At 38.0% G+C, this 14,937-nt stretch overlaps 1 protein-coding gene across 7 annotated transcripts; it reads right to left on the bottom strand.

Annotated features, from left to right (window-relative positions):
- Positions 1-725: 725 nt before the first annotated feature.
- On the bottom strand, positions 726-14,696 carry LOC114292494 (organic solute transporter ostalpha protein (DUF300)). Of its 7 annotated transcripts, none has more exons than XM_082921328.1 (11): positions 14,458-14,596; positions 10,632-10,841; positions 10,390-10,553; positions 10,090-10,146; positions 8,952-9,060; positions 3,613-3,797; positions 3,376-3,464; positions 2,850-3,105; positions 1,863-2,108; positions 1,402-1,757; positions 726-1,020 (listed from the first exon to the last, which is right to left on the bottom strand). In XM_082921328.1, the coding sequence occupies exons 3-10, from the start codon at positions 10,528-10,530 to the stop codon at positions 1,458-1,460; spliced, it is 1,383 nt and encodes a 460-aa protein (XP_082777454.1). In that variant the 5' UTR covers positions 10,531-10,553; positions 10,632-10,841; positions 14,458-14,596; the 3' UTR covers positions 726-1,020; positions 1,402-1,457. The 7 variants fall into 7 exon arrangements, with proteins under 7 accessions (XP_082777454.1, XP_082777457.1, XP_082777455.1 ...); XM_082921331.1 differs by having other exon boundaries at positions 10,653-10,841; XM_082921329.1 differs by having other exon boundaries at positions 10,632-10,825.
- Between the last annotated feature and the right edge of the window lie 241 nt (positions 14,697-14,937).

Raw genomic sequence — 14,937 nt, 5'->3', positions numbered from 1 at the left:
AATAATTAATAAGACAAAATGTATCATCAAACCTATAATCATTTCACTTTTTTCCTCACAAATATCAATCCAATTACAAAAAAAAAAAAAATCTAATCATCTTCCCAAACACAAAAAAATTACAAAAATGCTAGACCCCAAAAATTCTATCGTATGTCTCATATGAGTGTGGGACCCACGTTGTCTATAGATTCAGCAGCAGTTCAAAAGGTTGACCTATTCAGGAATCTCCGAATTTATGCTTATTTTCAACTCCGTGAAGCATTTCGTTGCTTACTACGCCATTCCTCGTCTCTGGGTGCCTAGGTATCCACCGTAAGCCTTTCCTTGTTTGAACCTCATCCTTAACTTTAAGGGTATGCCATCCTAAGGTAAGACATTTGATAAAAATTTTAAAAAAACTTTTAGATTCTCTAGTATTATTCAAAAATTTGACCTACTAAAATAGTCAAAAATTAAAATAGCCTACTAAAATAGTCAACTTTTCAAACGATACCATATATATATATATATATATATAAATAAAAATAAAAATAAAAACTTAAATTTGAAGTCAAAATTTTTCTTATCTTTCACGATTTCTCTCTCCCCCACAAATCTCTACATATATGGGATATTGAAAAACAGCAATCAAGCAATGCAAAATTATAGTATCATCTTAAGAAAACCACCCTGAAGCTTAAGTCAAGTAATATCACAAGTAAGCAGGCAGACAAAATAAAATCTCAATGGAAAGACATTTTTGAGAATTTCCATGTAAGGTTAGTGTACAATTGAACATTATTACACATGCTTTTGTACATATTTTTGGATTTACAATTCAGTTCTTGAGGTCTTTGCTCTTCATCTTCTAGGTATGTTATAACAATTACCATTTTAGTGGCAGTCCATTAATAAATTCCCCGGCTCTGCAGCAAAATCTTTAATAAGAAGCCGTCAGTCAAAGCATGCTCTACAGAATTCTCCACATATTTTCCCAGTCGAAACGTATCAAGATTCTTGATCACTTTAGTACTTCACCTAGAAAGAGAACATGCATCAAACTAATTTGCAAATAATTTTATATTTCCTAATCTATTTTATTAATTCATCTGAAAGTAAATGGCAAACCATGAAAACATCCAAGATTATGAAGGTGTTTGGGAAGTGAATTTTTATGTAGATTTTTTTAGATGTAGGATATTATTGAAGAAATTTTTTTTTGTGTTTGGAAAGATAGTTGGATTTTTTTGTGGCTAGATGTGATGTTTGTGAGAGAAAAAATGAAATGATTATGGGGTTGGATGTGATATTTTGTTTGGATGTATTTTTTTAGTTTTGCAAAATTTTTGTCTTTTAGTGAAAAAAAATGAGAAAAAAGCCAACTCAAATTCTTCCCAAACACCACGTATGTATACTTACCAAAGTATATTGACAGTCAGATAAATGTTAACTTCTGTAATGAATAAAGGAGAAGATCATCTGGATCTAATAAACCGAGATGCTGTTGCTTTGGTGTGGTGACGTTGTTCCTTCCCGTTGGACAAACCACTGTCACTAACACTCCCTCTGATAAGGTCATCATTATCCACTTCAGAAAATTCCTTTGCCCGGGAATTCAAAGGGATAAGATAACTATCATCCTTAGAGTTCTTTCTTTGCTCCTCCAACCATTTGACATTTTCAGATATCTGATGAAAAGTTTTGTTTATTTTTGCAATTCCCCTTTCAACGGGTTCCACAACATGGGAAACCGTGAACTTCATGTCATCAACAATCTAGACACATCCGAGAAGCCACACACAAACATAGCAGAAACTGATCAGAACTGAGCTAGAAATTTGTTAATCAGTAACTAAGAGAGCAAAGTTTAGTATTCTCACTATTTCACCACTTCCAACGACCACATCACGAACACTCTGGGGGAAACTCAGACGCTCTTCTCTCTCATTGTGATGAGCAAGGTTTATTCTAGTAGATCGTTCAGAGTCTTGAATCTCCTCTGGATCAAGAGGTGATCCTAAGGATGCATAGTCAGTCATCACGGCCACATTACGCGCACATCTTTCTCCACGCTTGTAAGGTACTGCTGGAAAAACATAAAAGTGGACCACTGCAGCAACACCCATCTGTTTGACATAGTTTATCATCATAATCCTCCAAAACAATAACCTCCGAAGGAAGGAACCTATATCTCAATATGCATACCAATGAGAGATCCCACTCAAAAGGAGTGGGAAAAAACAGAAAACAAATAACCAAAAATGAAAAACAAGACAAAAAAGTAAATAGAGGCATTATATTAAGAAGGCTAACTTCATGCATCATGCACTATTTAACTTATTATTTACGCCTACAGATTGTCAAATTAATTGACACAGACCAAAAAAATTAAAATTAAAATTATGCTATTGTCTCAGTATTTGGAGTACAACAATTTAGTTCATGGCAGGGAAGTGAAGTAAATCTTACAACTCAGGTTGGAAACATATAGTGTTTCGCTTGTTGTAGTTTGGTGTGTATAGCGTATATCCCTATTGTTTGTAAATTATGCTTGGCAAGGAAGCAGGGGAATGCCTTAGGTTTAGACAGGAGTTCAGCTGATTGTACAATTAGTCCAGCTGAAGCTCCAATTTTAACAACGGAAGGCCAGAAAATTATTAATAAGCCTTAAGGTAAATAGGAAGTTCACATAATACTCATGTCTATTAGTTTTAGGAAAAACAAATTATTAACAAGTCTTCAAAAACAGAGGAACACCAATTTGGTATTCTCCCTTTCTATTTTAGTATAGAAATATAAATACACACAAATAACACCAATCCAAGCAATGAACAAAATTTCACAAATAGAATCAGCTCACTACACACCTCAATACAGATGATATAGTCTTGTATCCGTGTTTTCAACTCCTGTGCCAAAGCCCCTCTGAAGGCTCCCATTGAAAAAAGAAATGCAACAGCCACACCTTGCCACCATGTCAAGAATATAATCGATTTGAATGTCAAAAATTTGGCCAGAGGTTTAATCGGCGCCAACTTATTTTTGGTGACTGAATAGAACTGTACGAGGCAATATAACGCCCAGGTCTGACTAAAATTAATAACAACTGCCAAGTATGGATACCTGCAACCAGATTACAGAGTTTCAGTTCATAAGTTCGGTGAAAGTATATTAGTCCACTAAATTTAAAAATTCTATTGTTCCAGGCATATAACAAGATGGCGAATAGAACAAAGAGTACTTTGAAATATAGTGACTAGCTTGATCTTCCTTTCAAACTGGACAATGCCATAATAAAGAAGTAGAGCAGTGGAAAGAGTAGAAGACTGTAGGGTCTATAAGCTTTAATATCTTGAAAAAAACAAAATGACAAGATAATTAAGGATGTCTTACGCATATCTCCACTCAAATTTCCCTTCACCATAAACCCCAAAGAATTCAAAGACCATAGCTAGCAGAGCACAGATCAACTTCAGTATCATCTGGAAACAAATGTCTTGGTAAATAACCTAAACTATTGCCAACCAAAACAAAAACCAAAAAAAAAAAAAAAAAAGACCCTAAAACATTTGTCAAATTTGGGGAAAGAAAAGATACACTGAGGGGTCTAAGATATAAAAGAGTACATACATATTGAACAATGCCAACTTTAACAGCTTGATAGAAGTCGGATCCAAGATGCCAGTCCCTTAGGAAACAATTTAGTGGGAAAGGATGTTCTACTACTCCGTAAGCATAAGCTTCTTCCAAAAGAGGTATGCTGGAAGAAGAAAGGCTTTGACGTTCCATGAATTCAATTGTATTTTCCTCACCGCCTTTAAGTAGAATACATTTGAAAAAACATAGCCGAAGTTCCATCAAGGGTACCATAAAATTTCAGACAATTAGCAAATAACTACTATGAGTAAACAAATTTCAAGCTAAACAAGCTAAATGTAAGGCTGGCAAGGTTCCAAGAATGATACACATAATCACTTTTGTTGTTGATAATTTGACCATCATACCTCAAGAGATGTTTCTATTTTGCTTTTCATGCATGACAGGTGCTTAATGTATCATTTGTGCGAACAATTATATACAATAGATGCTATAAATACTGGTGTAGTAAACATTCACATAAGTTGCGGTCAAAAATCACCCTGAAGAAGTAATGTAGAGCACATAAAGTAATAGGCATTTAAGGAATCCCCTATGTGTTTTCTCACAAACAAGGATCCTCAAGAATTCCAATTAGACAAGCAACATAAACCAATTTGAATGGGTCACACCCACAATCAGATGCTTCTCACCAAGTATACTGCATAAAGCATATTTAGGTAACTGAACAGGTGATTTTAGACCATATTTTCCCATAAACATAATATTTTTAACAATAATAGTTCACCTAAAACGCAATGCAACAAGGATATATAATAGCAATAATCCATGTGATGCACCAGACTTGTACAAATAATCTATATGTAAAATACTTTCCATGTAATTTGATTGAATATATTTAATAAAAATCAAGTGTTCACCCACCTCGTTGGTCACTTTATTTTCCTGTTTTTCAAATGAAGTATCACTCCATAGTATGCACAAAATCGGTAAACAAAATCTATTCAAAATTTATGCTTCAATGTGTTTCTAAGCGTCTTGACACCAAAAAAACAAAAAAGAAGTACAAAGAAACCATTGATTGGATGAATTTGTTTCTCTAGGCACGTGTTAGAGGGGTAACTTCTTTAATCAAAGACCTAATTTAGTTTTTTTTCCTAAGAATATTCTTCACTTGGGGGAGCTTTTGACTTTCATTGTAACCAACTAAGAAATTATTATTGCTATATTATTATTTTGGCATTCTTATGTTTTCTTTTAAATTTAAAATTCAAAAAATTAGAATATTTCATTTACCACATGACATTCAAAGAGGCCATAACACTCTCCTAAACTACATAATAGAGATAGACGTCTGCATGCAAAAAATGCAAAAGTTTAATGAAGTTGAACCTACAAAGGTGTTCTTTGTTTCCCAAGCCACACCTTGCCTACGAAGATCTGATTTCCCAGGTATCCTCTAGACACTGACTAAACTGCTTCACTTTGTGCATTTATATATAACCTGTGTTGGAAATTTCTCCTTAGTCTACAATTACTCTATTGCTTATCCACAAGAGGGGTGGCACAATATATAACCAGTATTCATCCCCAGTGTAAACACTAATCAATACTCAAATGGAAACAAACTCAAGGAACCTCATTAAGAAGATACAACATTGAACTTGAGGCCATTTCATTGCTCTGAACTTACAATTTCCCTATCCATTGCACCAAGCCACCAACTGATAGTCTCCAAAACAAAACCAATATGACTTTCTTATGCAAGTTGTTAGAATTTACTATCACCTACCACCACTACCACCTCACCTACTCCACTAAACCTAACCCACTACACCACTACCACCTCACCTACTCCACTAAACCTAACCCACTACACCACTATCACCATCCACTACACACCATCCACTACACCTACATCTATATAAGGAACCATTTGTAATAGACAGAAAAAAACATCAATATCAATCAATAATACATAAATTTTTACATGGTATCAGAGCGAGGTTAAGAACTTAGTGATTCCGCTTCACCGGCGGGCGGCAGCCTCGCCTTGGCCGTCCGCCGGACAAACCCAAATTTTCTAATTCTCTCTCTCTATACTCTAGCTTTCTCTCTCTAAAACTCCCTGTTTTTGTAGTGTTTCTAGAGAGAGAAAATCAACTCCAATGGCTTACCCGAGCGTAGTGGTGTTTTTGATGTTCGCTTTGGTGGCTGGATCTGCCATCGCTCAGGCTCCGGCAGCTTCACCGACGAAATCTCCGATGGCGTCGCCGCCGAAGGCCGCCGCGACTCCTTCGGTGGCTCCGACACCGTCCGTGAAGCCACCGACCTCATCTCCTAAGTCCTCACCCGGGTTAACTCAGTCTTTAGCGAGCGCGTCTGTTCTTCCCATGGTGTTGAAATCGGCCATTGAGCTTGACTTTTTGGAGATCATGGGTAAGGCTGGTCCAGGTGCCTATGTGTCGCCGTCGGAGGTGGCGGCTCAGCTGCCGACGAAGAACCCAGATGCGGCGGTGATGCTGGACAGAATTCTGAGGCTCCTATCTAGCTCCTCTGTTCTCAAGCCGACATCTCCGGCGCTGTCTCCGCTACTGAGTCCTCCGACGCCGCCTACTGGAGCTCCGGCGCCGTCTCTCCCGTCTCTCATGGGCTGCCCTGGTCTTGATGATGAGGTCCTTGCAACCCTAAAGCATAGTTGCAAGTCGCTAGCGGTTATTAATATATCGAACTGTCCGAATGTCAGTCACGTGGGTTTGTCTTCTCTGCCATACACACGCTGACCCAACACTCCACTTTCTTTTTTTTTATATCTTTATTTTACTCTATCTTTTGAAAAGACACCGCCCCACCACCTGATTTGCACACCTCTCATATTAATTTTCTATTAGTGGCGGTATTGGTAATTTGGCCCACTTTTTTGATCCACACCAGCATATAGTTTCAAAGAGATACCTATATTATATAATTTTTTCTATTTTAAAATATTTTTCCACCGTCCAAACCTTTTTTTTTTTTATTATATATATATAAAAAATTAGATGGAACTCACGTGGGTGCTAATTTTTCTTTTTCTTCTTTCCACAGCCCAACTTTTCCTTGAACCTCAATTTTTTATTATTAAAAATAAAAAAAATAAAAAATAAAAAATAAAAAAAAATTCATTCCATCTAATTTTTTCTGCTCAGTCTTGTACCTTCAAGCCATTCGGATTTGCCCAATACACTCATTTTATTTCTATCGGGATTTCGCCCTGATCACAATTTTACACCAAAAAAAAAAAAAAAAAAACAACAACAACGAGGAAGAAGATGAACTGCACACCAACTTATTTTATTCATGTCGGGGCTCACCCCGATCACCATTTTACACCAAAAAAAAAAAAAAAAAAAAACCACAAACAACACAACCACACCCACAGTGGGATTTTTCTTCTTTACTCAGCCGCAGGTCTCTTCTTCTTGCCTCCGTCCTGAGCAGCCCTTGCCAGTGTTGCCTCCGTGTTTCCCACTCCACTGGGCACGATCACTACTCCCTGCTCCTCCACTGCAGTATATGGCGTCCCTCCAAATCGGAACATCACGGTGGCCTTCCGCTTCAGCTCCTTATTTTCTGCCTTCAGCACACTTATCTCTGCTCGCGCATCCTTATACATGCGTTGGAGCAGAGCCAGCTGGGAGTTTAACTGTTGCACCTCATTTGTCCTGCTCTGCAGCCGGTGCGACAAGTTTGTGACCGCAGTCATGGTTTCCACACATGACTTCAGAGTATACTGATTGGCCTCAATATCAGTTTGCACCGCCATTTTTTGCTCCACCGACCGCATCGGAAAGTTCAACGGAGCAAAACCAGAGGTGTTTGGTTGAGGTTCACTGGCCACCGCACCAGTTATTTCTCTTGTGGACTCGTTCAGTTCTGGAAAGAGCGTGAGCAGACCACGGGAAGAGGAGGCCATGTTCTGGGTAGCTGGACGGGAAGAAGAGGCCATGTTGCTGAGTGTTTCAGAGACGGGTTGGTTATAGAGTATTACAGAGTTTCTCTCTCAGCAAAGGAAGAGTTTTTTCAGAGGATTTTCAGAAGTTTTTTGTCTGCCTCAGCCTCAGCATCAACCTTGGTTAAATAGCCAAGGCAGCCACGCGCATCATGCGCCGCTCGACGCCAACCTGGACACACCTTTTGATGGCACGCCTTTTGATGGCACGCCTTTTGATGAATTGGGCACGCCTTTTGATGGCACGCCTTTTTTGACCGATTGGGCACACCTTTTGAGGGTGCGACTTTTTAGGGGTCCGACAAGACTCTGTAAACTGTCCCGACATAGATTCCGGTTAGTTTCTACAAGGGTCCGACAAGACTCTGTAAACTGTCCCGACATAGATTCCGGTTAGTTTCTACAAGGGTCCGACAAGACTCTGTAAACTGTCCCGACATTAATTTCGGTTAGTTCCTTTATGGGTCCGACAAGACTCTGTAAACTGTCCCGACATTGATTCCAGTTAGTTTCTACAAGGGTCCAGCAAGACTCTGTAAACTGTCACAACAACTGTCACAACAGTGTCTGCTACAACGGTCCGACATGACCCCATAAACTGTCTTCTACATCGGTCTGACACCGCCATCCAGTGTCCTCTACACCGTTATGACACCACCATACAGTGTCCTCTACATGGTTATGACACCCCCATACAGTGTCCTCTACAACGTTATGACACCACCATCCAGTGTCTTCACCAATGGTCTGACACGACCGTACAGTGTCTCTTATCCTCTTTTATTTTTATGTATTTTCTTGTTTTGTTACTCTCTCCAAACTCAAGTTGGTTAGTTCCTATCCCCCTTGAGTTTGCGGGGGCCTGTTAAAATCCACCTATTCTCCACCTACTTCACCCACTTAAACCTACTCCACTAAACCTAACCCACTACACCACTACCACCTCACCTACTCCATTAAACCTAACCCACTACACTACTACCACCTCCACTTCACCTACTCCTTACCTACTACACACTCACCCTCTTCTATATATAGGAATCATGAATCATTGTAATAGAAATCAATATATATCAATCAATAATACAATTCTCTATTTCTTTTTTTTTTTATGCATTGAATTTTTACAGAACTGTTGTATACATACCAAAAGTACAATTCTTTTATTATGCACATACATACATAAACCCATATAATAAAAAAAAGGTTTCCCAATGAGGTTTATTTATCCAGAACAAAGTATTCTTCTCAACACATGAATAAAATTTGGAGATAGATGGGATCCACTAAGGATTTCATATTTTGAATCCTCCACATATAAAGTTCTATACAGATGGCTATCACTAAAGATAAAGCAAGGATATTAGGTCTTCCAATGTACCTAAGCAAGCTATCAGATATCTCTCAAAGCAATATAATGCAAAAGCTTCATAACAGTCTCGGATTATTTCACAGTTGAATGCGACATTTGAATTCAACAGTGACAAAAACTGCCAAAAAGGGGGAAAAAACGAAGTGTTAGAAATCAACAATAGAATGAGTAGCTCACAATTACTAGAAATAACTAGAAAAACATGTGTGGTATATATGTGAACAGCCAAGTTAAAAGCACAACACCTAGTACGAATCTGACATGTTTGGCTGGCATCACACCCAGCAAGAATGTCGCGTATTCCAAGCCTACTTTATCGTGAACTTAAAACTAACTAATGTGTTCCTTTCTATCACATACATGGATGCTACAAATAAATGTACCTGTGCTGAAAACTCCTTAAAAAATTTTAAAAAATAAAAAAATAAAAAAAATAAAGCCGACCCACTAAACGAGGATAAGCTAAAGCGGGTCTAGGGATAGCAAGATGTACACAGCTTTACCCAAATTCTTGGGGAGACAGTTTTTGTGACTTGAACGCATGCCACCAAGGACACCGGGAAGGGCATGATGTACATAGCCTTACTTCCATTTCCCGAGAAGCTGTTTTTGTGACTCGAACCTATGCCACCAAGGACACTAACGGCAAGCCTTATTAGTAGGCCAAGCCACCCTTTTGCTGACAACTCTGTAAAACACCATTTTCCCGAAGAATATAAAACAAGAAATCAGCACTTAGCCACGCCTTGATGTACTTGGATTTGCAGTGATATCATGACGAATCCATGTCTCTTACAGCTTTAATAGCTGGAAAATCATAGAAGATTGTCGGCTACAGATTTCTCTTTGTTGCATGCTAGCACTGAATGACTTCGATAGAAGCTAAAAGGGAAAATTGCTTTTAAGTGGGAACAACTCAAAGTAATTGCACTTTCACGGAGGTGAAGTTGGAGCAAGGGCGAGCTGAGTCCTATGCCACACTTTTACTTGCACCGGACACAGGCTCACTTGCACATCCATAAAAATGTAATTTATTTTGAGTTGTTCTCATTTAAATGCAATTTTCCCAAGCTAAAAATCGTTCATAGAATTGATAGATTGATGGAAAACAAAAGAATAAAAATAATACAGGCAGTTTTCTCCATACCGATTCTAGTGCATAAACAGGAACCATCAGAATGAGTCCAATTAAGAATTTCTGCTCCTGAAATCAAATATCAACCTCAAAGCAACCAATTCCAGATAATAAGGAATAACAAAATATAATGATCATAGTTATGAAGAAGCCACTGACCAAGCTACCAAAGATGAAAAACAGAAGTTAAGCATGTTTATGAAAAAGTCTAGTATAGTATAATCAGGAAATAAAGAAAGTTCATAGCACCAAAGTCCTGAAGCAAGCAGAAAAAGCAAACTTCAGATAATTATAAGGAATGCAAGAACGAACCTCAGGCTTATAGTAAGCTGCTAAATGCTCAAAGATAAGATACATGGATAGAACAAGAGCAACAAGTACGAATATGCCTGCACTGCAGATTGTCCAGCTGTAGAGCAAAGTTGACCCAGCACTCAGATTAATTAACCACATTTTGCTGGATCTGCCTGACGACTCTGCCAGAGTGAGAAGGAAAAATAATGAAAATAAAACCTCCTTCCAACTCATCAGCAGAATTCTATGTTTGACTTTACTGAATTTTTAATGAACGGGACATGTTTGATAGAAGGCATGCAGCACTTGATCCACGCTTTGTGTCAATAAAACATCTAGAAGAGTTGCCATGCTTTTACAATTCCATCTACACCCTTCAATTTGGTTGGAATCTACAGAACTGCCTATCTTTCCAAAGCATGATATTGTGACTGACAAAAGCCTGCTCAATTGCCTGGCACAAAAAGACCCTGAGAATTTTGTGAATTACCACATAAATATACTGCAGATGTAAGGACTGACAGCTTGATACGGAAAAGGAATGAAAAAAGCTTGAAGGGGCAGCACCAGAAATCCTGCCCCAGACATGGAAAAGAAGTCCACAGACCATTATACAAAACCACATATTTGATTGAAAAAAACATTATTAAACTGAACATACCGCAACTTCTAAACAATGGAATTACACTAGTTACAAAAGTTTAACAATAAAACTCACAGAAGAGAAATATACCATTCATGATCTAAAGGAAAAGTCGCATACAAAACAAAGTCGCTCACTTGCAAAGCATACTTTCCACACAAACCCCAGTAGTGTTGGAATCTACCTGGGCTATTAGGTATCTATCGCATGGATTTTTGCTTCCATAATCTCGCTCAAAATATTTTGTAGATTCTAAGTCAAACACAGTTAACATTGGTGAAATCAAATTTCACAAGTTTTCTCAATTGCAGCTTTCATGCCTTACCGTCTCAAGAATATAGCATCAACAATTTAATTTTCAAAATAATCATAACAACATAGATCTAATCACAGTTGTGAAGATGAGAGACTGGCTTCTAAGTTCTAACGATGAGCCCTAATGTAACACAAATCTAGTCTCAAAATGATTTAAATTTAGTGTGTTTTTCATGTTACATTAGTGTTAAATTTCATTAATTTTGGTCGTCGATGAATGTAATATTTGTATCCATAGCAAATAAAAACATATACAAATTTTTTTTTTTTTTTTTGTATCTATATCCTGATTTATTTATTTTTAAAATCGCCATGTCCCATATCTGTGCCTCATAGTGCATCGGTTACAAGATACTCCTAAGCCCATACTTCCATATTCATATTAGGTTTACATGTTGTCAGGCTACCTAACACACAACACTAAGTAATTGAGAGAGAGCGAGAGAGAAACCCGGCGGCAACCATGGGATAGCGACGAAGGAGGCCAGAGGCCGGCGGCAACCAGCGCGGCGACTAGCAACCAGCGATTGACGGTCTGTGTCCATACATCAACGGTATTTCCGGTGAGTTCTCCATTCGTTGGTTCAGAGAGAGAGAGAGAGAAACCCAAGATTGAGAGCTAGGGTTTTGGAGGTAGGTCTTAGGGTTTTGGAGGATGAAGATGCAGCAGCAGAAGCCAGTGCATGTTACAGGTTTCAAATCTTTCCATTGTTGTTGATTTATCCTTGATAGCTATTGGGTTGTGATTCCTCCCTATTTTCCCCAATCTGTTTGTTAAAATGGGTAAGAAATTAAGAAACAAAAGGGGCAGCTTATCCAAAATCCTTCTTATAGAATTCCATTCTAGCTTGGTGAAAAAGAAATTGGGCCCTAATAGTTCAAATCAAGCCAATGATAAAAACCAAAATAATGTAAACTATATGCAAAGGCAATTAGAACTTGAGTTTGAACATGATGATTTTGACATTGAAGAGACTTATTGTGATGGATATTGAGACAGCAACAAAGGGAAGTACCCTAACCACAAATGTGCAGGACTACAATGAGGCAAAAGGGGATGCTCGGGTTCGAATGGCATGTGTAGCAGGTTTGGTAGATGTGGCTTCTGTGGACTCTTAAACTGAAGCAAAAATGGTCCAAAGCCATAGTTCCAATAGATTGGGTAAGTCTTCTTCCCATAATGTTATCTCTACGCCTTGGAGTGGTTTATTTAAATCTGATATTGCTAAGAAAAAAGTAGTTAAAAGTCTCAAGAGATACTCGATGGGTTATGAGAACAATCAACTTCAAATCCCATTGGAAATCTCTAAAATTGGATTTAAGCAATGGGAACATGCTCTTGTGGGTTATTTTATTGATAGAAAATTGTCTTTCTTCCAAGTGAAGACTTGGGCCTACAAATTGTGGAAGGAAAATCTTGAAGAGGTTGTAACCTTAGATAATGGCTACTTTGTATTCAAGATTAAAAATGAAGAAGCTTTAAAGTCCATTCTTGATGGGGCCTTATTATATTGGGAGCAAATTGATTGTTATCAAGAAATGACACCCTGGTATGACCCCTACTAAAAATGTCTTTTCAAGTATACCGATATGGGTGAAATTTTTCAATGTACCGCTTGAACTTTGGACTGAGGGGGGATTGAGTTACATAGCAAGTTTTATCGGTAATCCGTTGCACCTTGATGAATTTACTCAAAAACCATAGCCGGTTAACATTTACTAGAATTTGTATTGAGATAGAAGCTACTAAGGAAATTCCACCCACCTTTGTTGTAAACTTAGGATATAGAGAACTGTTCAAAATCAAAGTGGAAGTTTCTTGGAAACCCCACATGTGTGGAGAATGCAAAATATTTGGTCATGCTACAAGTTTGTATCCAAGTAAATCGAAAACTCAAGCTCCTAGTAAACTCAAACAAGAGCGAAAGGCCAAAGTAGCCGAGATGAAGGAGGGAGGCAAGCCAAATGAATGGGTTGAAGTGAAAAAGAAAAAGGCAAGGACGTCGTTGATGCTCCTATGGTTAACTTTGATCCTACACCTCCTCCATCTTCATCGAATGCGTTTGATATTCTCAATACTTGTGTAGCCAATGAGGAGGTTTCTTTTTGTGCGGATCTTAAGAGTGTGCTTAATGCAAATGAAGATATTCTGAATGTAGAGGCTTCAAAGGAAGAGAAAGAAATTGTAGGGGATGTGAGTAATATAAATGGGTTAGCCACTAGACGATCTTCACATCCTAAAGGAGCTCCTCAATCCCTTTCAGATGGAACATTCGTCGTTCCATGGACAAACCCATCTTCAAAAGTAGAAAACAAGAAAAAGCTTCTTGAGAGAATCGACAATCTTAAACTTGCTCAAGAGGTTAGCCTCTCTATCAAGTCCAAGAAATCAAGTTGTAAGACTCCTATGAAATCGTAAGTGTGTCCATTAATTATTGCTTGGCCTAGCTTTGGTTTCTCCTTGTATATTAATCTACTTGTTAGATTTTGTGTAGAAGCTAGGCTTGTTTTCTTCCCTCCTCGAAAGGTGTGTTGCCTCTGGGCGTGTAATGAGACTCAAGCCTCACTGTAATATCTATTTTTTGGTATATAACTTATGACTTACCTACCCAAAAAAAAAAAAAAACACACACACACAAAACTCCTCCTTATCCTGGCTTAGGAGCGGTAGTGTTTAAAATATGGTATTAAAAATCTTTAATCAATTGAGCAGTGATGATGAGATAACGGCATGGCATAGTTAAAGTGCATCAAAGAATCAATATGAAAAACTAAAATACAATAATCTTAGCAATGACATAATTTCAGCATAAAAGTTCATTCCAAACTGCTCAGGGACCAATCTACCAGCTAACAGTCATACACATACACGTCTATACAAACAGAGCAATTCTAACTCTGGAAACTCCAGTTAATCTCCAAATCGCAGCATTACCAAACAAGAAAATATATTAGAAAAGACGCAAATTCCCAAAAGCATAAAGGCAGAAAACGCTACAAAACCCTAGAAAATCAAAGCATGCATTTGCTTGCCCCAAAGCGATCATACAATTCGATATTAGTTGAAAAACAACAAAATTTCATATGCGAGAGAAGTTGTCGAACAAAAAATTGAGGAGGTGTCTAACCTGAGAAAATTTTCCGGGAAAATCGAGAGAGAAAATTTTCAATCCAACTATAATCGCCGCGAACGAAAGTCTTACGTTGCAGAGAAAATATATGCACACATCCATATATGCGTGTGCATTTTGCTTCGGCGGTTGTGATTTTCGCACTTGTCTGTGATTTTTTATTGTCACGATAAAATTGTTGAGGTTTGGGTCCCACAGTGGAAGAAGGTGTAATGACCATGTAATCATAGGACTGTGAGCATCGTGGAGACGATTAACCCGTTATTTTATATTTTCTTACTAAAATTTTGATAGGAAAATGATCAAAATTTCCACGTAAGCATGTGTACGTGGCGATTAGGTAACGTTCTTATGAGATAGTCCACGTCATATTGATGGAGATGGGAGTTCCTATCCTGAAAATTATACAGTGTTTTAGGGGCAAATACTTTGCGGTGAGCCCAAGGTTACAGGTTCAATTCCAATCTCTCTTGGGTC

This window comes from Camellia sinensis, chromosome 3, assembly GCF_055761805.1.
Source record: "Camellia sinensis isolate YWXY chromosome 3, ASM5576180v1, whole genome shotgun sequence".
Taxonomy (NCBI): Eukaryota; Viridiplantae; Streptophyta; class Magnoliopsida; order Ericales; family Theaceae; genus Camellia; species Camellia sinensis.
This window is presented reverse-complemented; position numbering and strand designations above follow the sequence as displayed.